Source organism: Dermacentor silvarum, chromosome 2, assembly GCF_013339745.2.
Source record: "Dermacentor silvarum isolate Dsil-2018 chromosome 2, BIME_Dsil_1.4, whole genome shotgun sequence".
In the NCBI taxonomy this organism is placed as follows: Eukaryota; Metazoa; Arthropoda; class Arachnida; order Ixodida; family Ixodidae; genus Dermacentor; species Dermacentor silvarum.
Window position 1 is genome coordinate 127,326,371 of NC_051155.1, and position 26,917 is coordinate 127,353,287.

Genomic DNA, 26,917 nt, shown 5'->3' on the forward strand with positions numbered 1-26,917 from the left:
CAATTCATGAACACATACTGAACTAAAGACATACATACTAAAAATGTGTTCCTTGGCATTGCGACAACTGTCACATTTTGTCTATATTAACTAAGTATTCTGCAACTACTGAGCTATAGGGTTGGAACTAAGAGGATGACACAGAAACTTAAAGCAAACTACTGACATCACTGTGAAAAAATTGATAGGTGTAAATGTCAGAAAGACAGCTGTGTTATAAACCAGAGGTCCAAATCTGGGTGAATGCTTTTCTATTTGAGATTAAGAGGAAAAAGTGCTGTTCAGAAGGTTATGTGGTTTGTGAAACAGATTGTATGGTGGTCTTCTAGATAAACACAGTGGGTGCTAAGGGAAGAAAAGTAGACCGAAGATTAGATGGAGAGATTAGAAAATTTGCAGGCATAGGATGGGTTTGGCTGATGTGGGACAAGGGTAATTCAGTGTCCCTGGTAGAGGTCTTTTTCCTTCATTAGACCTGGAATTGGTTGGTAGTGATGATTTTGAGCACTTGTTTTTTGATACGAGTGATGTGCCAACTTCAGAAATTGGTATCTTAACCGCCTCCCCCCCGTCCCACCTTCGAAAAGTGTAACTTTTTTAGCTGAATCCCTTTCTAGTGGAACTGCTCTGTATTTGTGGAGCAAAACTACATGACCTTGCATGAAGTGTGGGAAAGGCAAGGCTTGTGGGCTGAGGTTGTAATGTTTCTTTTCAGGTCAATGTACAAATAAAGTAAGCATGGCAGTCTAACATTTTTTCATTTGTGAATTACCCTTCGTTTACAAAGTGTTCTGTGCATGGGTTCTTAGCTTTTCCTTTCTGGCTAGCCTCTTGCTTGGGGCTTTTGTAAACTGCCACAAGTTGTGACCTACTGCCATTAGGGTTTCTGAACAGTTCAATCATACTTCTGTGGCGTGTTCAGTGTTCATGCTGTACAAGAATTTTCAGTATAATATGACTCATTTTGATTCGGAGATAACGTGGTCTTGTAATAGCACCAACTAAAATGCAACATGTGTTTGTTTACTGCAGTTCACATTCGGTTATAAAATAACTCCTTAAAGGAGCCAGGCAAATGTCTCCAGCTTTTTTGAAGTCAGCAACTCTCTTCTCCAAGAAGTTTTACCTAGCATGACTCCAGTTGGCACAAGGATGTTTAACAAAAGCACTAGCAGGGAGTTTACAGGATGCTTTGGGGTTGCAAAAGCTTAATCTGGAGCAGCAATACTATGACCCAATATTCAATTTGTCCAACAAGTTCGCAAGCAGGGCTTGTTTGTGGCAGCAAAGAATTTTTTTTTAAGCACCTTGTGTGTCATTTTGACTAATATTGCGTCAGTAATACTGCACTGCTTGTTTGCCTTAGTGTAATCATAAAGCTTTTCATGCTTTGGGGGCTAGAAATTGCCATTGAATATTTGCCATTGAATATTTGCAATTGAAGCCAGCATTGTCACCAAACAGTTGTAGTTCGATGTAGCAGACACCGGCCACCTGCTGCAGCTGTGCCTAGGTACGAGCATTCTACATGAATGGATTCTAAAAACTTTGAAGTTATGAACTGATTCGATTGACAGCTTTGTGTCTTGCTTCGTGGTTTATGAGTTCCATGACCTCAGTTCTTGCATAAGGTGGTGTGCACGCTTTTAGCTTTAGCTACCTTCATGTACCTTATGGCAACTTGTTCTAATATTAAAAAAAGAAAATAGTGAACATTTAGTTTTCACTTCTCATCTTTTGTGAAGCCATGGGGTCTTGCAAAAAATTAAGTGCTGCAATAACTTTTAGATTACAAGCAGTGATAGTCCTTGTCCTCCATATCCATGTCCTCCAGTCACGGTGTACACATTTGTGGGCGCGACTTATTTTTGCCATTTCTGTGCAGTTGTGGCAAGGAATAGACCACAAAAGTTAAGCTTAGAATAAATTGAACGTTCTGCTTACCTCAAGTACCTTCATTTTACTTCTGAGGGAAATCTATCGCTACCGAAGATCGCTTTGGAGAAGGCACTACAGTGTTTGACGGGAGGTGTGACGTGGAAAGTTTCTGTAGCAATTGTGAAAGAATTTTTTTCTTTGTAGTGATGCTTGCAACCAGTAATTTACTTGTGCAAGTAGTTTGCGCTAGTGATTAAATTTTTTTTTTAAAGAAACATCACTTAATCACTCTGTAATTATGGTGACTCATCATAAAATGCAGAAAGAGTCATTCTACCACCTTGACTTGCTCTTACTGGAGCCTGCCGCACCTTGGCATAAAATTATGTAAATTTCATACATTTATTGACAGTCAATCATAATTCGTGACTGAAGGGGATATTCGTGTCTTTATCCTACAATTTCTGATGCATACAAAATGGGAGCAAAAAAGAAATAATGCAAGACATTGATGACACACCATGTGACCATCTTGTTTTTCTTGAGGCATTAACTTTTTCTTCTTACCTGTACACACTTCATGAATTGTTAGCTGTTCTGAATGGCCCGTAACATTTGTTCCAGCAGCACACAGCCTTACCAAATCAGTGTTTGAGCTTGTTGGTGATGGTCTGTCTTTGGTTTGAGCTGTGTACAAAAGACGAAAGTCACCACGAAAGCTTATTTGAAACTGAACATTCATATATATATATATATATATATATATATATATATATAGTATGACCCGTAGCAAACCCCCAATTGATACAATATTTGTACTTATCACTTCAAAAAAATTAAATGACGCCAACAGTAAGGAACAAACAATTTGGAGCACCTAATAAATCGAGCATTATTTGCTGAAACAATGTGAGGCGTCATTTTTGATATCCAGAAAGCATGGTCAGATGTGCTCCAATTTAATTGATATGCTCTGATGAATTGCCTTTGTTGTTTCCACTTTTTCAGTTTTATTTTAACTAGAAATAACCTGCTGTGTGGGTGCTTGTTTCTGTCTATATAATTAACATTCACTTTCCAACAAGCGTAGTTCCAAGAGTTGCACTGTGCCCTCTTTCTTTCCATCTCCTGTCTTGCCTACACTGCTCCAATCAAAGGAGCAGGGCTCAGGCTCAATTTCTTGCTGAGAGATGTGACAACCCTGCTTATCGGTGCTGCTCTTGCCGTGTCATTGTGAAGGCACTGCATGCTGTGGAGGGCAGCGCCATGATCCACTTCCTGCCAACCACACTGAACCAGCTTTTGAAGCTCCTTGTGAGCACAGGCAGCGAGGAAGTTGCACTGAACACGGTGCGGGTGCTCATCCACTTGGTGACCTGTGTACACGAGGCTGGCCGGGAGGACATTCTGCACAGCTATGTCCAGGTGCGTACCTCCTGTGACTGGTTGAATGGCTGTGGTACTGTGTTGCAGATTTGATTCTGTGTGTGAAATGCATGCGCGCTGATGATTTTGGTGCCAATTAAAGAAACTTACACGGTGAAAATTTGTTGAAGACCCATACAGGCTGCTGCCAGAAATGCATGCCAAAGTTGCTTTTCATGCCTTCATATTCCTGGAAAAAAAAAATTGGTTCGTGTACGAAAGCACATGCATGAAGAAGACGCACCCCAGAAGTACTGCTGCAATAATATGCAGCAGTCATGCGCTACCTGCATGGACGACAATGATCATCATGTGTGGTGACACATGATGCAAACACATGCACCGCAACTTGAGGGAATTGAAAGGAGATTAGGAGACCTCACGTGCCAAGAACCTTCTGAACACTTTCTTGAGAAAGTGAACAAGATGTGCTCTGCAGCTGAGAAGAATCAACATGGAAGGCGGAGTCATTTGTACCTCACAAACAACCGCGCCCTGTCATCTCAGGGGGAGGTAGTTCATCCCATGGCATTGTTTGAGCGAGTCAAAGGCTAGTACAGTCGTGAGCAATGTGAAAGGTAACACAGATGTGGTTTTTAAGCAAAGATTTCTCATGATCTGTGGATTCGCATCTGACATGTGACCAAAAGCTTTCCCATTGAACATTTAGTCTCATTTAACACTTTTATGTGGAACATTTGTGCTTAGCCACTACGGCTTTTGAAAGCAAGTTGTGTTCCCTTCATATTGCTTGAGGGGGTACATTGTAGCAACAAGGAGGAAAAGGATCAGAAGTTGTGATTTAGTAGTCTATTGTAAACTTGCTCCCTTTGAGGTGCATTTGCCACTGCATTCTTGACTTGTTAAAGATTATGGTGATTAGTGCATGCAGCAGGGGACATGTTCTTCATTGTTGCACAGTCTATGCAGGAATGAAACTTATGGTAAGTCTGCTAAGACCAATGGTTGCACAAATAGGAGCACCAGGTATACATGACTCTGCTAGTCTGCTGGCTCGTATGCGCTCGAATTTCGCACAGAGGCAGCATTTTGCAGTGAGCTTAGTTTATTGTTATTATCGAGCATTGCCTTAGCAGTTTCATCCACAATAAATCTGAACTGGGTGTTGTCTCTGGTAATACCAATAAAAAAATTTTCTGTTCTGCGGACAGGGAGCGGCAGCGTCGTCAATCACTGCTATGGCGAAAACACAGTTTTCCGTAGCTGTTACAGGTGGCACCATCATTTTGTTGCAGTAGAATTGACATGTTTTGAGTGGCATTGGCACAGATTACACTCACTTTTGATTAATTAGGGACAAAACTAGTAAATAATGGTTGCAGGATCAAGTTCTGGCTTCTGCGGCCGCATTCTGGGGCAACACAAACATGTACCGTGCATTGGGTGCCCATTAAAGAACTTCATGTGGTCAAAATTGATCCGGAGTCTCCTACTAGGCCTCATAATCATATCAAGGTTTTGGCATGTAAAACTCCGAAGATAACATTTTTAATTTTTTAAACTGGTTAGTAATGACTGGAAATGTGGTATAAAACCGAACACAAAATGCTACCTCTGTACGAAATTCGAGCGGAAATCAGCCATTGGTGTAGCTGGAGAAGTCATGTACAGCTGGTGCTTCTATTCATGTAACACGCAGTATATCTCGCGCTCCATTCTCTTTACCCATGTATGTCTCTCTTTCCATTTTCAGTACATGTTTGTGACTGAGCCTCCGCAAGGCTCACAGCAGACGACGGTGCATGAGGAGTTGACAAAGGCCCTCTCATCACTGCTGGGTCCGGATAATGCTGACTTCCTGGTGGTGCACAAGTTTCTGCACCAATCATGGTTCTTCTTCCAGATCCTTGCAAAGTCAATGGCTCAACATCTGATGAACACGGACCGAATCAAGGTGTATATCCCTTACTGCTACTTGTTGCCGCGCTCGCATGTGTCGCAGTCGTCCAAATAGGTGCAGCATTGCTCTCACATTTTATTTAGGGAAAGGTGCTATGCTTTGGGTTCTTTCCCAGCTAGAAATCGGGTCAGTAGGTGTCGAATGTAATCAGAATTGGCCGCCAAGGTTTTTCCATTGGTGTAAGGGTGTTGCAAGTTTCAATCAGATTATTCGCAATTAAGTTGTCATTAAGTCATCACTGGTTTACTATAAAGCAGATTAGTATATATGAAGAGTCTGATAAGGGGCTGCAATTGTCACTGTGATTGTACTGTAGATTCTCGAAGGATTGCAGCTGCATTGCGATGGCCTTTTATGTATTCCACCCTAGGATTCCTGAGTGCATGCCCGTGCATGCCCTGAAACCATGACATATGCAAACCATGACATATGCTTTAAATGTGAAAGGCAGGTCCACTGTGGCAAAGGGCGTTCCATTCTGGTGAGCAAGGGGAGTAACCAACAAACCAGGATGAGGAAAGATACAAACTACGTACTTTCATGGCTTCATGCTAGATGCAGATGGGTATAATATGCAAATGGCACTGAGCTCAGATAGGGGGTGTTGTTCAGGGGGTATAATTCAGGGTCCACTGGTTGATGTGATCTAGCGGAATAAAGTAGACCAATTAGGAGCACATAAAGCTGTTTTTGCTGCTGAATATCTAATTATCATTAATAGTGTAGCATTCCAACCTTTTTGTTCAGTGGACATGTTAACACCCCTCCCCCTTCCCCTTTTGTGAACAGTTTGTTTTTCACATGCATGAACACATAACTGCGCTACTGCTAGCTGTTTGCAAGAGATAAGCATTTAGTGTGGGTTGAGCTTGTGATACGTGTAGAATGGTGACGACATCACCAAAACCTGTCATGAACATGTGCAAGAAACACATGCATTGTGACTGCGTGCAAGTGCATGCCTGAGGAACTGGACAAAAGAAAGTAAAAGCATGGGTATATGCCAAGGACAAGATGAAAACGAAAATCAATAGACTTGCATCATGCCAACTTCATCGTTTTTAAGCAACAACTTTGAGATGGCTGAAAAGTGTTTTGCAGATGAAAATGACGTGCAAGAGCGGGGGGATTTTATACTGTATCTGCAGCGGTGAGAAACATAGCTAATTATGAACAAAGCAGTTACGGCGAGTTCATTATAAAAATAAAAACAGTCCACTTTGTCCGAAAGAAGAATGCTTAAAGTTTATAGCTGTATCATTGGTGGACTATGATGGTCTGTGCAGTGTCCAAGTGTTATAATATGTTCCTAAGTGCCCCATGCTAGGGTGCATCTGCTCATTGCACTGCTGTACAGAAATAAGCATTGCATACCTTGTTAAGAAGTGCACGTCTTCCCTTGTGTAAGCGTCGGTTCGCTGGTTTCCTGTTCATTCACAACCAATCCGTACTTTAAACCATTTTTTTTCCCTCTTTATGATGTTGAAATGTCTCATTTATATTGACCTTATCTGCCAGGTGTTCTCTATGTTGTACTGTACATTGGGCAAATGCATTACTGACACACATTGTAGTATATCACACTGTCATTGCATTTCCCCCCTCTTCTTTTCCCTGTCCCTCTCCAGCAGTCTACACCCAAAGTAGATGATTCCACCTTTCTTTTTTTCCTTATAGCCTTTCACATTCTCTGTAGTGCAAACAGCAGAGAGGTTACAATGTGGTGTGCTGAGTTCTCTTTGTCATTGCAAATCATTGGTCTTTGATATATATTGCGTGCCTTTTGTGATTGCGGCTGTTTGCCTTGTGTGCACTGACTCACTTTCCTTGCCACTTTGTCTGACAACTCGTCTCCTTCCAGATGCAGCGTCACGAGCGCTTCTCCAAGGAGTACCACAACCGGGTGCGTACGCTGGTGCAGTGCCTGATTCCGCACATCATGCAGAAGCACAGGGACCAGCGTAACGAGACGAGGCATGCCAACCAGGGGCTGGCTCATTTCCTGAAGGTATGCATTTCCACTCCATCATTTGATGTGTGACTTGAAGAAAGAGGCATCAATTTTGAGGGGCATTGAATGCGAACATGAAGTTGAACTTAAGTGATAAACCAGAGTTTGAAGGTACCCATATCATCATTGCTATGAGAGAGAAAAATTGTCATGCACCCGACTGTAGCACAACCTTTATTGCTGTGTGCTGCAGTCAGGTGGATGACAATTTAACATTTCATGAGCCTTCCTCCACTTTGCAGGCTTCCACAGAACTGATTTGCCATCTTCACTTTTACCAGAAACAAGCTTCGTAACTGAGTAAATGATCCTATGAGCAGTGAAGTTCTGTACTAAATGAAATGGCTTGAGGCTTTCTTGACTTTTGTTAAGGTTGATGTGTTTTCATTTGGCAAAGTGAAGGATTGCTGCAGGCTAGCTGGTACGTGTTACTGCCAAAATCATGCAAAAAACACGAGACGAGGTAAAAAAATAGAGGACACAGCACTATGCTGTCCATTTCCTTACCTTGTCTCGTGCATTGCACTTTTGATTATGTCAGTTGGCTAGAAGTTATCCTGTTAAAAAGTTTCAACATGTAGTGGGAGTCTTTTTTGTACTACAACCATGTTTGTATTTATCAGCTGTCTCAGTCAAACTAGGCAGTTGCTTGTCTTAGCTAGTACGTACGCTCAGCTATAGTATACTCAGTGTCAAAATGTTCTAGATTTCTCTTTTTATTCCTTGTAGTGGTGTATCCTTATTATGGACAAATAGGGAATGCTTACGTTTGGGTTTGAGCATATTGGAACAGCCTTTCTCTTCTTTCTGAATCCTCAGAAATGCTTTTCCCTGATGGACCGTGGCTTTGTGTTCAAGCTCATCAACCTGTATTTGGAGAAGTTCAAGTCTGGTGATGAAATGGTATGTGCAGATATGTTATGGGCCACAAAAGTGTCCAAGTGTGATTATTTGTTTCATACATTTCTACTAATAATATGTGTGACATTTGACCTTTACAATTAACAAACTTCTTGGCTGCCATTTTATATGTGCCACTAAAAATGGCTCATGTAGATTTATGCCAGATATATGAATTTTGTATGTGTCACTTCTCTGTGTGCGATGTTTAATAGTAAGAATACCATATTTACCGGAATCTAATGTGCACCTTTTTTCTAAGAAAAAGTGTCCAAAGATCGCCTGTGCGTTGCATTCCCTAGGCTCGCAAATACGAATAGCAATAGGTATAGAATCAATACATTATCCCAGGCTGGAACTTGCATAATTTCTTTCGTAGTTTACATTTCTCTTCTGAAAAGTCTAAACTTTCTTGCACAGTTTGAGTTGTACTATAAGTAACCTATTATTTCTGACTGAAAGGAATGTCGAGTGCAGACGACAAGTGCACTGGTTGTTTTTTTTTTTTCTTTTCGCTGAGCTTTCTGGTCTGAAGTTTTATATGCCAAAGATAATTTGGTTCTTCTCTTTTCTAGGAACTTCATTGCTACAAGTTTGACTTTCTGGAAATTATCTGCTCACATGAACATTTCATTGCACTGAACTTACCTTCCTTGAAAGGCGCTTACAGCCGAGGACACTCAAAGAATTCTAAAGGTATTGACAAGCGTTACCTTTTCTTTTTTAATTTAAAAAATATATTTGGTTAACTTCTGTTTATATTGTGTGTTGTTGCACTGATGTCGGTGTTGTGTACATGTTTTTCTTTGCTCTATTCTTGCTTAGCTGTGTGAATTTTTGTGTTTTAACCGCCGAAAGTACCTTGTGTTTTTCTTCCACATTGTGTCCCCTCTTGCTGATGTCTTCTCCATCTTCTTGCCGCATTTTTCTGCACTTAAGAAATTGGAAGCAGAAATTCTGTGTGGCAAAATTAATTTATGCATTAGATTTCCAGACACATACATTCACCAATGAAGGCTTGAAGAGAATGTGAATGATGTGTTGTACAGAGCTGTAATTTGGTGAGAGGATGCAACAGTTTGGTCGTGTGCAGAATACGGCAGTTATGTAATATATAATATACAACACAATACATATGTGCATAATGTGGTTTTATACAAACCTTTTCTGTGCCAGATTCTTTTTTTTTTTTTCTGCAAGGCTATATGCAGGGAAGTGATTATTCAGGTATGGTAGTCTGTAGACTGTATCTTCAGCTCACGAATGTTATTTTGATCAATTACTGCTATTGATGTCACAGCATTGAAGATTTCTTTGCAACCCGTTAAGGGACTCAGTGCCTTCTTATTTTTATTGCTGCTTCAGCTTCAGTTTGTAGATATCTTATCTACTATAAAGATAAGCATTGACCAAGGCTGTTGAGAGTGTTTGTATCTGCAGCATTTGAGGATAAATAGGAGCCCCATTTTTCTCTTCCTCATCCACTCCTTGTACAGTACGTTCAGCTCAGTGATGTGCTTGTTGTTTTGCACATGAACACTTCATAATTTTTTTATCACTGCAGTTGCTTATCTGCACACTGCTTGCACATACATGTGTACATGGAAAACATCTTTTTCACATTTCTCTTCTCCCTGACAGCACAGAAACAGCGAGCTTAGTGAACTTTACAAGCTTTTTCTGACTTGCATACATATATGCACTCTGTTGGCTCACTGAGTGTTCTTGCATTTAGTTAGGATTAACATAGAACATTAAGAAATGTTCATTTGATAAGGAACTACATAGATGTCTCTGGCAGCTATTGATGTTAGGTATTCTGAGATATTGAGGTTACTATAATACCAGATGATTTCATTGACACCTTTAACACTAGTGCTAGCTGGCAAACTAGGAGAGGTGGTACAGTAGAACCTCGATCATACGTTCTGGAAAAAATGCAAGAAAAAATGTACTATCTGGGAAGACTTACAACAAATTTGACAGGCTCTACTGTAGTTGACATCTATGTAATGTGAAGCGTTGCGCAAATTGTTGCAACACAAGACACCGATGTGCGCCGAGCTAGTGTTGCCCAAGTGGCCCGAGACTTGTTGCTTTAGAGGCCTCAGCAAGCTTACATTTGCGCTCCTTGAATTCGGCCTGGGTCAGCAGCTTCTCCGCGCGGGGAATTTTGGCATCAAGTTCTGGGGATATGCCCACTCGGCGTGAATCGTTGTGGCACGAGTCGCCGATGCAAGTCGAGCTGGTAAAGCCCGAGCGACCCGAGACGCAGGTCATTTTCCTATGACATGTTTTCCCGGAACGTATGACCAGGTAAAAAAAAAAAAGCAGCTGTATTGGGTCTTCTCTTGTGTTTGAGATTGCGATTGTTGGTGCTGGGAAATTGTGCATAACGGGATCGTATTAACGAGGTTCTACTGTACTTTGATATCATCTCTGACGATCATGATGAGCTGTAGTGACTTAGCTTGCAGTACCTTTTCAAAATACCATTGGCATTGATTATCCTTCAGGTCCTTCATGCAGACTATTATCCACCATGCAGACTATTAAGCCACACAGCATTTACTAAGCATGAAACGTCCGTTGTCCTTTCGTGCGTGGTTTTCATAGGGTGAATTCATAATCGACAGTAAGGCCCTGTGAATCAACCAATGAGAATTCAAAGGAAAGATAGTAAAATGCAATGCAAGTCATGCTAACCTTATGGCTAGAAAAACTCGTAGCAGACTCTGCTGCGGGTCGAACCCATGTTTCTGTAGCCCAGGGTGATTGGGAGCTGGGCACAATAACCACCAAGTTGTCGCCCAAGGTGTGCTCTTACCACAAAGTTGCATAGACAGCTGATATAAATCCACACACATGAGGGCCATCACATACAGTTGACTTCCGTTAATTCGACCCTGACAAGACCAACGGAGTAGATCAAATTATCAGCAGGGTGAATTAAACAAGATGCAGGAAAAACCCCAAAACTGATTCATCTAGCAGTATTTACCCGATTCTAACATGTCCCCAAATCAAACGCACGCCCACTTTCTATGTGCGCAAAATAGTAAGTAACGTAGAAATGACATTAAAGCTCGTAAACAAAGTAGAAATGTAACGCACACCCAATTTTATAGTATGAAAAATTATTGCACCCCGGTCGGTTTCCTAAAGTCAGCTTCGCCACAGGGTAAATAAAGCTAGGTTCGCCGCGATACAGCCGTGTTGTGCGGCAAAGTTTATGAACATTGCAAAGGCGGATTTGGTTTCTATTTCGTGTCCACATGCACCACGCAGGCAACTTTTGGCCAATTTTTGTTTTTTAAGAAGGTGCGCAATAAAATTTGATAAGTATAACATAATAAAACATTGTGAGCTACGGTTGCTGCTTGAAAATTCTTAGGGCAGGCCAAAATTAAGGCATTTTGGACAAGATGTTTTTTTTTACGTGTGTTCAATGCATACATTGTCCCCTAAGCTCCGCCGAGACAGACGCTGCCATTAAAGGGGTCGCTATCAGAATCACCATAGAGGTCAGGCACGTGTGTGCTGACTGGTCAAGTTTGAGTTATGTAGTGAAGGCCAATTTTAGGATCGAAATAACAAAAGTTTGGGCCCATAGGAATGCATGGATGCTGGCGCAGGCCTTCGGCCAGTATCATATCAACTGGAGTCGTATTAACGGAAGTCTACTGTAGTTAGAAAATATAACATGCCCACTGATTACATATGTAAAAACATTTCCTGCTTGCAAATCTACTTTCATATTTAGGGTAGACCTGCATAATCTTTTTCATTTTACTGGTGAGCTGGCAGAGTGCTGCTTTAAAAAGTCACATTAGACACATTAAGCTAAAATTTTCTGTGACACAGTTATGACCTGTTAAGTGGCTTAAAAGGACACTGATTTAATAAAACACCTTAAATAATTGTGCAATTTTCAGTACTGTTGATGCAATGGATGAGGTTAGGTTGCAATTAATCTGTTCCTGGAGCCACACGAAATCATGCGTACACAGAAGTGCAAATTACACAGCTTTGAGAGTAAACAGTTTAGGGAACCATACAATGTAACTTCTTGATAGTAACGTACCAAACTCTGTTGTCTCATTCTGCACTATGTTTGCATCTGCTGCGGAGCAGACGAAAGCGAGGAGGTTGCGACGGGCGGTAAGTTGCCCACTCTTGACTGGCTTGTAAACAGAGAGCATCTTTAAGGGAAGCAGATATTTTCAAAATGGTCGAACACCCTGCACCTTCCCGATCACCCCGCCACGGCTCTTTCCTCTCTGCGTCTCTTGGTGTGTCCCTACCCTGCTTGAGGCCTTCGCTTGCGTGTGCGGCTCCCTCTGGTGCTGGCGTTCTCGCATCTGCTGTGACGTGCACGTGCGAGACTGGTGGTCCACTGTGCGTGCGGTGTGGTGTGTGCGTGTCTTGGACTCTGATCATCTGAGAGTAGTTGGAAGGTTACTTGGAGGGAATTGGCAACAGAGCCGGAGTGGAAAGTGGGCGGAGGTTCCGTTGCTTGGACTGACACGGAGTGTGATGTTGCAGGACTAGGCAGAAGTTACCATAATTGCAGGCACATTTATGTGCCGGTACTTTCAAGAAGGGCAAGTGGCAATGACAGTGTGATTCACGAGGGTGTTATGCGTGACGGCTTCGTCAGCTGTGAATGCCAAGGAAAGTAAAGTGCTTGATGCCATGCGTTGCCATGACAAAGATAAGATACAAAGTGACTGAATACAGTTGTCACTGAGTTTTTCCTATTGTGTATTTGGCGACTATCATAGCGGTAGCTCAGTGCCTAGGGCGTTGCACGGCTGAACTCGAGGTTCTGGATTTGATCCTGGCTGTGGCAACCACACTCCAATGGGCGTGGAATGCTCATGAACCATGCATTGGGTTTAAGTTAAAGAGACCTCAGGTTGTCAAAATTATTCTGGAGTTCCCCATTTTGGTGTGCCTAATAGTCAAATTGCGGTTTCGACACATAAAACCCAAAAACTTTATTTAAAAATGTCAGATGTTTACTAGCACATATTCACTGTGGTTTGCTAGGGTCTAGACATACGGCTGTTATATTTTGCAACAAATAATACTGACGTTTCTTTGGGGCGAGATGAGTTTCTGTTAATACTGGAAAGGCACATTATGCGGTCTGTACATGACAGACATTGATGAAGAGTCAACTGGGGCTAAATTTTATATAACTTGAGAAAAACTGCCTGGTCTGGCCCATAAGCTGGTTGTGAATTGAAAATTCTTGCCAGGGCTTTTAATACAAATTACGTTGTGCAGCACACACTCCGTGGATGTTGTGGCTGAGTTACATTTTCCTCCAAGTAACCATAGCAAACTTTGTGTTCGGTGCAACTGTAGCTCATTAGCCGTGCTGTCTGCTGGGCTGCTGAGGGCTGAGGTAGAGGTGGCTGTTGGTGCTGTTGCTGCTGCTTGATTTTCAGAGGTGTGTGTAGTCATGCCCAAGTGTTATTGATGACCCTGCCTGCTTGTAGTCTGCGGTCTGTGTGTCATTAATTGTACGCATAGACTGTTCCTTCTAGATGTCATTCTGTTTATTAGTTTAGCTTGTTTGAAAAACTAAGGTGACAGTATTTTTTACAGTTGCTAGAAATCTTGCTGGGGAAGGAGTTGGACACACGATTCCAGCTTGTGTTGAAACATTTTTAATGCTTATTGCTTTATTTCTATGGAGCAGCCTTTCACTTACCCAAACAACTGTGGGCTCTGCATTAGTATATTGTTACGTGTAGCTGATGTACAAGCCTATTTACAATATATTTACACTTAGGCTAACGGTGGCCAAGATGGCGTCACTATACCAATCGGGAACATGTAGTCTTCCTTCTCTTCAGTGCAGCCGCACTGTGGCGGCTCTTCCGCGTCATCACCCCCAGCGGGTGATGACAAAACCAAATTTCTCTGTCATTTCGAGTTACTCAGGCACCAAAGGGAGCAGATATTGTCAGGGATTACCTGTTAGGCATGTGAATACTTTAAAGAATAACAATTTATCAGACTTCGACAAAAATTTACAAAAAGCTAAATTCATGATTCTTGCCATGTTTGAGAGCCGTCACATACCTGCGAAATAAGTATGGTTCAAGAAACGTGTTTATTGTAAGGAAGGCCTTGTCTGTTTTTTCCGACGTATAATTGTGGGAGAACCGAGAAAAAAAAAAAGAAAAACTAGACTGAAACTGTTTATTTCTGTGTAGTCTCCGTTCCTTCAGCTCTTTAAGTCAGTGATATTATCGCCAATAAACACGAATACCACAGTGTCCATAAGTGGTGACTTGTTGTGGGTAAGGATGTTTGCTCTAGGCACCAGGCTCAAGCTGTGTTGTCTTGACAACCATAAATAAATAAATCCATGAATAAAGTTATGGCCATACATAGCTCATCATCAAACACAATGCTATGGCACGAAGGTTTGGGTAGCACATGCTCTTTTTTTCTTCCGTCTCTGAAATTTACTTAGTTCAAGAGCCATTTATAGAGGGATGAGCAATTTTATAACAGACGCAGAAGTTTGAAAGGTTTAAAAGCCAGTAAAATTATTTGTACGCCACAAGTGGCTTGTTTTTATGCCTCAACTTTGTGCGTATGTGATCAATATTTTGAAATTTAGTTTTATTCTAAGCAGCATGCTTTCACAGCCTTTGCATTTGCTGCTTCCTTTCGAGTGATGGCGTACGCCATGCTTTCATTGGAGGCATGCTTCAAGATAGAGCCCATTCTTTTGTTTACAAGCTTAGCTGTAGCAAGGCTGCATTTGTTTCAGCAATTTGGCTTTCTAGCCGCTTTTTATGCCGAAGCATCATGGCTGAAAGTTCGGGGGCTACATATTGTGTCTTTACGTGCTCTAGGGAAATTTTTTTTTTTTTTTGCTATCTTTTATTTTCAAAAGCCTAGTGTTTACGTAATTTTGCTTTGTCTTTTCCACATCCTGTGCCTGAAAGTATGGAAGCATGTCCTTTTCTTTTTTTTCTTCTCTTTCATTTAGATGTCAAGGCTGTAGGTGTGGTGCGAATGTTTCTTGTAGTGTACTGTATTACAGCTCTTCTATATACGTATAAGAAATATATTGTCACAAACGAGTGCTTTAAGAGCAATAAGGTAGAAAGTTGGCCTAGTTGGAATGGATGCGTACTTTAAATCACAATAGAAGATGACGGCAACACGAAGAGACAGTCACAGGATGAGCACTATCTTACGACTGTTCATGTTGCTGTCGTCTTCTGTGCTGATTTGTACCCATGTCATACGGGCAAACTGAGTGTCACTTTGAGTAAGTGCACGTCAGCGCACTGAATGTTACTTTGGTGGTGCACTGCTACATGAGAAAGTGTCTTTTGGAATGGATGACACTAGCAATGGGTGAATCAGTAGACGTAACATATATTTGTTATTTTAAGTATGGTTTTCAATATAACAGTGTGTTATAGGTAAGAACAGCATTTAGAATAAACTTAAGTGCAAGTGAGGGAATTCATTGCAACCGCAATAACATTATCAATCAAACGAGCCAAGAGAAGAGAGCATTGCATCAAAGGGAAGCAGAGGGAAAATGGCAGATTCCGTTGCAGATGGCACAAGAACAGATCGCAAACATTTTGGGCAGCGCTTATTCGTTGCTTACGGACCACTCCGAGAGACTGCTCACCTTTCGCACGCAGAGACAATAGAGAGAATCGCGCCAATTTCACAATTTCACAGCCAAGCTGACGTCCAGTCAGCTTTGCTGTAAAACGACAAAGGAGTTCACGTAGTAGCACCTTAATCTCCTCGTCCGACTGTGTCATCATTGATGCACTACTTGCATCCATGAAACTCGGAAAAAACGATGGTGGCTGCATAGGTAGGGTGGCTAGCACAGGCACTCCCTGGCATAAACAACTGCGCAGCCATCACACATAAACAACCTGAAATCGAGAATAGTAAATTAGCTTTTTTTACAGTATAGTAAATTTTATCTCTTAACATTTCCAATCACAAAAAAGGTGGTTTAAATTAACTACCGCATCTACTTTCAATATTAATTCATTTATCTTTTAAGCATTACTGCCAAGGCTACACACTTGGACGTAGTGAAATGTTTTTGCCGAACACACTATCTGCCGAGTGCGTTCTGCAGTGAGTGTCACTAAATGTTCCTGTATGATAGCCTGCGAATGACATTAGCGGCAGAGTGCACTCGCTCAAAATGACAATAAATTTGCTCGTGAGACAGGAGTATTAAAGTATGCAAGAACAAGTGGGTTTAGTTAGAAGGCATTAACGCTAGGTGCGATCAAGTGCTTCCAAGTAACAATTATGTGACAGAAGATAAAGGGCTTCTTGTCGCTTGGGTTTTCTCATAAGTAACTGCACATGCCTCGCAGTTTCATTCTTTTTGGTGTTGGTTTTGTACTTGCAAGTAAACACTTTCTGGTGGTGGAAGGCGCTTTGTTTTTAACTTTGGCAATACAAGGTGGCTTGCGTGTTTGTCTTCATTAAGGTGTTTTATTTCTGGCTTTTTAACTGCATTTGCTATCATGTACTGGCCATCATGACTCATTATCATCTTGTCATGCCGTTGTATCTCGTTTATTTTTTAATAGTGTGCATTAAGGGAGTAGAGACATCGAAATTGCTACTTCTGCTCTGTTTTGCTTGGAACAATCGATAGAAATTCCATCACTTGTAGGGGAGGCCAGTGTGTAATATTTAAGTGGCCTTGACATTTTTTATTCGGAAGCGATCCTAATGAATGATTTCGGTTGTTGAAATGAAGGTACTTAATTGGTTCCGTGTTTCTGCGGACTAGTACAGCTCGTTTTCACAATTTTAAGTTCACTTGCTTTGTGCCTGTGCTTGTTCTTTCAGACTTTACGGTAGCCTTGCACTGCTATATCTGTTTGGCACATTGATCAGAGATGGAAGCACCGCAGTGTGTCACTTCAGTAGTTGAGAAATTTTAGAGCTACACTGGATGCCTCACATTGCAGCCTGCCAGCTCTTCCTATTGGTGAAGCCTAGCCGGTATATGCACAGGCTGTGTGCATAAGTGACCATAAATCTGTAGCTTAGTCAGTAAATTAAAACATCTTTTCTGCTTTGTAATGTTTTTAGTGCTGCAAAATTTCACAATGTGAAAGAAAATTAAGTTTGTTGGTCAAATTTATTTCAATTCACTGGCCATGGACATTCACAAAAGGAAATGTAGCAGTTGTACAATCATATAGTGACTTGTGTGGGGTTTTTTATTGTGCTTAGCTTCAAACGTAAGACAAGTTCATCAATTAAGGTGCATTGCAGAAAAAAACTGATTTTATTAAGTAAACACCACAATTAGTTTTGATGTGTCTACTCCTTTAAAACTCTTTAGAGTAAATTGTTTTAAAGAGAATGTTTCGAAATGCAAAATGAGTGTTCATCATTGTTTAGATTAGGGCTGAGAAATGCAGGCTTTGTTTGCTGTATAAGATAAAACACGTTTTATGTTTAATTACATGCATAGAGCAGTCAACATATCTTGGCTTGAAAGAGAGCCAGTGTGCAAAATTGCTGAATTTTTACCTGCAAAAATGGCTCATTGTAAGTGCAGCACTTGTATTTGCATAGTTGCCATTGGAAATGGACTGGTTATGAGCTACCCAAGCTTATTCTTAGCTCACAACTGTGACAAGGGGTAATCAGATACAGATGCGCCCTGACATTTACTGCTGTATTAAGAGCATAAGCACAGAGCCACTTCGCGCATGCCACCCTTATAGCTTACAAGTGCCACGGTTTTGATCAAATATGTGTCACATTAAGCTGTCCTGATAAATTTGACAACTGTGAAGCTAAGTGGAGGAGTAGTAAAAAAAATTTGTCCTAAAGCATCATTCTTGCCCATGAAAGAGTGGAAGCGCTCTAGGTTCGTTTAAAGCATCAGGTGTTTTCTAAGATTTTTGTGGCTTGTATAATAGCTTCAATGTGTTCCGTAGGACGTATGCAGAACCCCAATCAAATTGCAGCTGCTACACTTTGGTACCGGAAAGGCACAGTTCATATCCAATTGCTGACCCTATAGTTGTTTGCGTGAACTCCAAATTTAACCATTCTAGTAGGATATTCATCAATAGGGCTTAAACTTGCAATATATATTAGCACAGGGATGTTTCAGTGTTTAAATAACAGGTACACAAAGAAACATGTGAATAAATGTAAGACAAAGACTGGGGCTGCAAGCATGTGCCAACTTTTATTGTTATCACATTCCAAGTAAGATAACTTGTTCTTGGGCTAGTTGGTTGATACTTGGTGAAACCATAGTAATGCAAATAATAACAAACACAAAGAACACAAGGTTGGACACCACAGGCACTACCAGTAGCACCCGTGGTGTCCGGTCTTGTGTTCTTTGTGTTCATATTTTGTTTGCACTACTATGGCTTCACCAAACATTCTAAGTATAGTATCGACTTTTTTTTATGCAAGAAAACATTTCTTACCCATTCAAAGTGCATTGTATTGTAGTATCTTGGTAGGTTGTGTTCTCATTGTATTCTCTGTGGCCCACGCCTTCTCCCAATGGCAACTTGCTAGACTACGAGATGGAGTACCGGCTGTCGGAAGAGTTCTGTCGTAGCCACTTCCTGGTGGGTGCGCTTCTGCTGGAGCTGCGGGCAGCACTCAGTGAAGTGCAGAAAGTTCGACAGAGAGCCATCAGTGTTGTCTGCAACCTGCTTGCGAAGCATGCCTTTGACGACCGTTACCAGGGCAAGGTATGTGGGTTTTCGGGTTTGAATTTTTATGCAGGCTTTGATGACATGCAGCAAAAGTGCACCTAAAGTGAATACAGTAAACTGAATACAGAGTTACTTGGACAATTGGTACCTATAGGAAGTATGAATCTCTCATTGGAATGCATGATGGTGCTCTGTACCTGCAGGTCATGCCAGGCTGAAAAAGCTTGGCAAGTTACTGCACATACACAGTCAACGACCGATTTTCTGGACGCCCGATAATTTGGACGTCTTCGTGGCACTGTCGGCAAGAAGTCCGTAAAATTGAACGACGAAGGTTTTTTGAGTCGGAAATTTCAGACTTTTTTCTCATGAACTTTATAGAGCGCGTGGCCACACGCTCTCTGAAGTCCATGATAAAAATGCCTGAAATTTCCACCGCAAAAAACCTTCGCCGGTCCGATTTTCTGGACTTTTTGCATGACCGCAAGTTCGAAACGGCATTAATCGAAGCCACCATCACCGCTGTATTGATTATTTCGCCTCCTTGAACCGGCGCTCTCGACCGCAGATCTGCCAACAGCCGTAGCCACCACCTTGGCAACACTAGGCCTAGCTACTTCAACGTTCGCTTTCATGCCTGTTTCTGTTCAGTGCTGTGTTTTTCATTGAACAATTCGCAGCTGTTACCAATGGCACCAACTCCGCCTTTGTAATCCTCGCCAATGTCTTGGAAACTCGGCGGAAAGCACGGCGTGTTGCATAATGCCAGTTCTTGAAAGGCAGCTTCGCCTCAATACAGCAGTGTTACGCAGTAAAGCATATGCAAAGTATTGCGGTGAAGCATGTCGAAAGTGGGAAGGGAAAATTGTCATGGTACACTGTATGTATTTCTTAATTATACACGCGTGCACCTGCTGCCTCGTAGCACAGTACGAGCTACGATACGCGTAATAAGTGTACTGGCAGGCCTTCATAGCTATTTTGGACGTGCCTGTGGCAATTTGAGCCCTTGGGGGCAGTAAAAGGCATGCATTCGTCTTTTTGGACTGCCCGAATTTTCGGACGTTTTCGTGGCCCTTGAGGAGTCTGAAAAATTGGACGTTGGCTGTACATCACTGCAAGTGCAGTGCGAAACGCATAGAGACAAATAAAGTAGCGCACTGCACAAGTGCTGATTCATCTGAACTCGCACTTGGTTTGAATTAATGGGAACATGTGTTTTAATGCTGTTGTGTTTTGTAATGTGCTTACAGTAATGCTTATGCTATAGACATCCGACCAACCACAAGGCCATTCTTGCAAATGATGACAGACCTTTGTGTGTCGTGCTCTGCACACATATATCATAACACAGAGCCAATGCTGTAATTACATTTTGCTTGTACATGTGTACGTTTACTAAAAAGTATGTACACGTAATAATTAGCTTATTGTACTTGCTTATTACAAAATTGTTTGAAAATGTGCTGGCTCAGCTCTTTGCTTTATAATAGAGAGACAGCTGTCTTAGGTTAGTGCACAACGTGTACCACTGCATAGCTGAGCAGAAATATTCAGCAAAGCACGGAGAGTGAAGCTTTCAGATGAGTGCATGCAGTTTATAGTTTGTAACTTGTTTACAAGCTGACTATCCTTTAATCTAGATTGAGATATTGGTGCGATTAGGGATCTTATATTATAATCTGCGAGTTGGAGAGCTTTGTTTACTTGGAGAGCCTTGTAGTTTAATTAACACTCTTCTGCACCTATGGCACATGTTGCTGTTTCTGAAATGTCCTGGTTTTTTCAGAGGTTTTCACACTTTTACTCTGTGCTTTGCTAATCACTTATCATGAGGCACAGTGCCAACATATCTCATAGCACTGCAGCAGTTATCATTCGGGCTTTCATTGTGCTCAGGGATACTCAACAAAAGGCAACGCTATCTGAACACTTGCCTAAAAGAAGTTCATAAAAAGCAAATGTTCAAATATAGCTGTGTTCAGTATGCAAGACTTCACAAATTTTTTTCTGTCTTTCTTTCTCGCTGCTCAGGCCCAGCAAGCTCGACTCGCATCACTCTACCTGCCCCTCATCTCCGTGCTTCTGGCCAACATCAACCGTTTCAGCAGCAGCACAGAACAGCAGCAGCAGCAGCAGCCATCCTCTGCCGCTCCGAGTGCAACAAGCACAATGGCATCTGGCACATCACCGTCTCGTAAGATGAGCAAGGCAGATAGTCTGAACCACGCGGCTGCAGTCGCTGAGGACCCAGGCACACCACAGAGCGTGACGTCGTACCGCAACAGCGTGGCCCTCGACGGGCCGGCTTCTTTGCCGGGCTCTGGCCGCCACAACCGGGATTCTAACTACTTATCCATCATTGCTGGCCAAGGTGGGTGAAAGTCTGCTTCCATTTGAATCGAAATCGAATCTGCGGCTTCTTTCTTTTTCTGATTCATAAAACAGAATTTAAGAAAGTGCAGCCTTTGGGAAAAAAAACAAGGCCAATCACTGAAAGCACCACTTCGGATGTCTTGTCTGAAAAAGTTCAGGTTGTTGTTTGTCAGGAAAACTTGCGAGGAACACCGTACTTCAATGTGTACTATCGTTTGCCTGAGACGTCACGTAATCCTAGTCATTGCGAAGTGAAGAAGTGTTAGAACAAAAGCACTATTGTGAAGGTTTGGTAGTGATTGAGCTGTTACTTGCATAAAACATACCAAATAATTTTCATTTTGGCCGGGAAATAAAATTAGTGTTCGACCAGTAGGAACATGTAGCCTTATTTTTGGGTGCGGTAGCTTCACTCATTGGCACCGAGCACTTTGCTTGTGATCGCAAACATGGCATGCTGAACTCATTGGCACATTAAGCTCAACTGTGTTGATATCAATGTAATTGTGACGCATCTTTTTTGTGCTCAGGCTGGAATAAGTGGTGGCACAAGCACGAGGCATCCACTGTAAATATTCTGCTAGGTGGATACACATACAATGACAAAATTTGTCGCAAACACAGTACTATATGTGAAATTTTTCAAATTTTTTTTTTCAATGAGTGTTATTTCACGCCACTTCTTGTGCACCGATGGCTACATGTGCCATGTTGAACATGTTAATATCATGGAAAAGCTTGTTTTCATGTGACTGCTGCAGTTTCCAGCACTGTAGCTTGCTGCTTATAAAAAATCGAACCAGCGACGTGCGATGCATCCGCTTCAAATCCCGAGAGACGCGCCGGCTGCCGCCGCTACCTCGGAATGACTTCAAGATCATTCTGCACCCCAAATCAAATGCAGTTCTAATCTAGCTCAAATCCTGCTCAAGTCCAGTGCCTAATGTAGCTCCAATTCTGCTCAAATCCTGCACTTGTGTAGTTCAAATCCAGCACTAATGCAACTCCACTAACGTGAATCCGGGGAAGTGCGAAGCAATCGAGCGCTTGTGAGGTGGTGGCGCCCTTTCTTGCGCTGTGCTGGTACCGATCTGGCATTTCGAAACTGACTTTAACAAGTTTCTGCTAATTAATGCACTTAATGCTTGATTATTGCTGTCTTTTAAATTTTTCTAAATTATGTTAGTTTATTTTGAACCGGTGTTGATCAATTCTGCACTTGTTTTGACCCTGTTATGAGAACTTGTTCGTGAGCGTGATCACGACAGATCACACGTGGTGGAAGCCGCCGACAGCCCGGGCCCCCGAAGTGCTTTGCACTTAAAAATAATACTGCTGCAGCGCTTGGGGGCAGTAAGAAGTGAAAATTCTATGCATAGCCTCTCACCTTAATCTTTGTCTTCTGACTAACCATAGTGCTTAAATACCTATGTACTCGAAAAAAATTTCTGCAGGCTGCATACTCTCTCAGCATCACAAGTTTGCAATTTTTAGTATACCTTTTATTCTGATTTTCTTGGGTGTACACATTTCAATCACTCCAGCCTGACACTAACACTCTGCCCATGACATTTATAATAAAGAAAGCATCACCTTCCTAGTAAAAATAGATGCAGTATTAGAATTTGGTTTGACATACTGTTTTTTACATCACTATTCAATGGCGCTATTCGATTCCAGTTTGATGTGGCCTGAAGTGTGACTATTTGTATGCGCTTAGCAGAGTGCCTTTCCAAGGAGTGCGTATAAAATATGACAGCAACAGCAAACATCGTGCTAAACATAGGACAAATACAAAACACTTAAATGAATAAAAATTTCAGCTAGATAATTTTCTGAAATGCAAAGTCGTGCAAAGTATATTGACCTTTCCAATGTTGATGGAGGGTTGGGTACTAAAAGCTTTTTTTTTTCTATCTTGAGTTGTTTTTTCAGACTGCCCAATTTTTCCAACATTTTTACTATCTCTGGCTCTATGCCCCCAAAAGTTGACATTTGTCTTTAATGTGCCCACTTGTTAGTTAATTCTACGGTTGTGTTAGCACACAGTGCACAGCAATTAAAGGGGACCTGAACCACTTTTTATCGTAGTGGAGAAAGGCACTTGAAGTGAGAATACGGTATTTCAGAAATACTTTGCCATAAAAAGTACTTCAATGCGTTCAGCAGAAGCGGAGTTATTGGCAATCAAGCACGGCCTCCGCTGTGCTCCTGTTCCTTCTTCATTTCCTTCCACCGCAAGGGCTACGCTGGAGTGGGGCGGGGCCACAACGCTCCGCGGCGGCTGCAGTGTAGCCGACTGCAGCGACCAATAGCAGCTGCGTATGGGAATCTGCTTTATTACGAAATAAAGCGCTCAGAAAAGAGTTAAGATCGTGGCTTCTGTTGAAAAGAGAGCGTTTGAGAGTAAGATGAGTTCGCGCTCCGCTTGCGAGCTCCACCGCGTACCGCAGCAAAACTTGACTGAGATGTTCACAGCAGCGTATGCTACCTGCGGACTATGTTATTTCACCAAGCCTAAGGGGTGGTTCACGCCCTCGACGTAGACTCGACGTAGGCAGTTTTACATTGGGGATCTCGAATATAATTTTTTTAAAGTTTGACCTGCAGGTACAAATTCGTGGTGCACAATTCCAGGGCAGTCAAGAAACATGATCAACATGATCTTGATTATTGCATTGTTCTTTCGCACTTGTTTTGTTTTTTGTCGTCTTTTTACACTTCTTTCTCTGTGACTTCAGCTCGATGTTGTATTCGTAAATTGAAGTTTTGTCTTTGCCGGTGACGACCCTTTGCAAGAGTTCAGCGTTGTTGTCCGAAATTTTCCAATCAATGCAACCATCTTTTCGTTACAACATTTGTTTGGGAGTCAGCAGTTTTAGCACCATCTTGGCGCAAACCTTTTTAATTTCCAAATTTTCACTCCACACCTGTTAAATGGATGACTGGACGACTTTCCCAAACAGAGTGCTTTTCATACCATTCTAACAGTCATTTGGTGGTCACTAAGCACAAGGGCAGATGTTTATCGTGTGTTGAAGACATCAGTCGTGTGATCACACACACGGTTAATGTTTTCATCTTTGCATGAGGTGGAGGGGTGTCTTGATCTTGCATCAACCTTGGGGTCTTCATGGCCTCCCCAAAAACACAGTTCTTTCCTTTAGTGCATCCTTTCCATAAGCCTTTTGCAACATTTGATGATTTTCTGCACCATTCTTGCCTAATTCCACAAGTAATTTGATATTGACCATTTGTCCTGTCTATTTGTCCATTTCCATTTCAGCAAAGTATAAAAATTGGTCACACAACAAGTGCTCACATAAAATTCAGCCTTGTTGCACAGCTGTCTGGCTTGTTCTAGAGGTCAGCCGTGTCCTTTCAAGAATAGAGAGCAGCAGTGCTACGTCTTCACCCACATTTTTTTTTTTTACTTGGTGCATGAACTTTTGGGACAGACCTCGTATTTACATGCACCTGCACAGCCATTTTTTTCATTTACGTTACCACTGGCATTGTGGGTACGCAGAACTTGATCAGCTTTTCTGGTTTGCTATGGTATACAGTTCTGGTGGTGTGATCTTTCTTATGTTGTTTCAAGTAAAAATGCTCTTTGACAATGCGAAATTATTATTCTTTCTTGAAGCAGGTCTGTCTTAAAGGGCCTCTCACCAGGTCAGATAGCAAATTTTGGTTATACGCTGGAAGTTGTTATGAAGAACTTGATCAGCTTTCTTAGAAAATTTTTGTGGTAAAACGCTTCCTAGAGGGCACATTCTATTGCAAGAATTTTTTAATTTGGTTCATTAATAGCTGAGATAGAAATGTGTTTAGTGCCGTGAACCAATGATTTCAGGAGGAGAGCGTCACCGCCAACATAGGCACTCTCTCCACTTTCGCCCATCTAGCCTTTGCCAGTGAAATTCCTTCCCTGCGTTCTCCCATACTGGAGCTGGAGGATCGGGTGATGCATACGTCACGGGCCCCGCCTTCTTTTTATTTCTTAAAAATTGTTTTTTCTTGCTTTTTTGCTGCGCAGCGCACTTCCACTGACGGTCTTGCGCGCGAGCTGTTGCCTTTGTCTCATTTAACACAGTGCATGATTTTGCGCGCTGTGCACAAGAACACCTGATGAGTGGTATAAGTCAGCACTACACATACACTGAGGCAGACGCAAACGAATCGGAACGTAATCGCGTGCTGGAACACGGTCGAAAATGACATAGTTTCATTCGCCGCGCATGCGACTGCACGACTTGGGAATAAGCAGACAAAACGGAAGTACATCTCTCTTGTTACGGTATGAAGTAAAACAATAACATGCAGACATTTGGTTTGTATGTTTTATTATTTCTCTAAACTTTCATTCGTCTGTTGAAGCAACAGATGAAACAAATAACTGCTGTTGCCTTGAATAATTCTCGAAGTCGCGTTTCACTCTGAGTGACGTCTCAGCACTGCCATGTACGTAGGCGCACTTGCGCGAGCGCGATAGACGTCAACTCTCCGGCTGGGAGCACGGCGCCGACGAGGAGAAGGGCAAACAGTGTTTGGTTTGAAATTTAAGCTTTTTTCACAGCGCGTGGTGGTGTAATACTTTGCAGGCACAATCGTTTGAGAACATCGTATGCACTGCGCTTGTCAGCTCGAAATGGCCAGACCTGGTGAGGAGCCCTTTAGTAGTCCCCACAGTGGCTCAATTCGTGGAACTTTGATTATTGCGAATTTGAGTGCATACTGGCCTGTCTGTTGTCACTGTTTTCTTCGAAAGTTTGTCATAGTAGTCTCGTGTTGGTGTATAGTAAATATACGTGTTGCAAGCATAGTTTTTATGTTGCATGAAATTTGAGATGACTTCCGTTTTATGTTTTAACATTGCTGAGACATTGCATTTTCTGTGTTTTAATTTCGACATGGATTTTCTTGATAGAATGGTTCACATTCTTCAGGCATTTTACCTTTTCAATTTTTTAATTTCAGTAGTTTTATAGAACCAACACCATGACTTGCTTGTTTTCAAGTATTTGATAAGGCATATTGCCAAAAACTTGCAAACTGCAGTGACCTCCCACAGGCGCATTTAGCAATGTTGCTTTAGATAAATCACGAGAGCCTTGGGGCTAGGGCTTACGTAACGAAATACTTATCCACACTTATAACTCGCTAAAATGCTGCAGAGGAACTCTAAATCAGACGGTTAAATTTGTACTTATTAGTGTAAGACATGCCATAAACAAGGTGCAATAAAATGGCGTACTTGCACAAGCTTAATGGTGGAAATAATTTTCCACAATTAGTAGCTTTATAAAGCACTGCGTGTTATAAATTTGGAACCGTGCTACGAATATCACGCGAGTCTGCAGAAATTAAAAAATTTTCAAGGATTAAAAATGAAACACTCATTGACTGACTGAATTGACTGCCTTAAAGGGCCAACTGCTATGAAATTTGACATCAGCTAAATGGGTTATAAATTAGTGTTATGTATACTTTTGAAGCAATCTTGGCAAAGCTGGAGGGTTGGTAATTGCTTGATTTTCTTATTAGCAGCCTTTAAAGCACCTAAGCAGGCGGTGCATGTACCTCGTGGTTAGCTGATATGATGTAAATCCCAGGACGTTGCTTCCGAGACTTTTCATCGCGCCACGAGCAGCCGTGAGCACCGCCTAACCTCGA

General features: G+C 41.8%; 1 protein-coding gene across 1 annotated transcript in view; it reads left to right on the forward strand.

Moving 5' to 3' along the window:
* LOC119441747 (dedicator of cytokinesis protein 9) overlaps window positions 1-26,917 on the forward strand; it is a 122,898-nt gene that overhangs the window by 53,743 nt on the left and 42,238 nt on the right. The window contains exons 24-30 of the mRNA XM_037706355.2: window positions 3,118-3,303; window positions 5,018-5,218; window positions 7,086-7,232; window positions 8,055-8,138; window positions 8,711-8,831; window positions 18,723-18,901; window positions 20,900-21,239. Coding sequence (XP_037562283.1) covers window positions 3,118-3,303; window positions 5,018-5,218; window positions 7,086-7,232; window positions 8,055-8,138; window positions 8,711-8,831; window positions 18,723-18,901; window positions 20,900-21,239 — 1,258 coding nt within the window. The remainder of the gene's footprint in view (window positions 1-3,117; window positions 3,304-5,017; window positions 5,219-7,085; window positions 7,233-8,054; window positions 8,139-8,710; window positions 8,832-18,722; window positions 18,902-20,899; window positions 21,240-26,917) is intronic.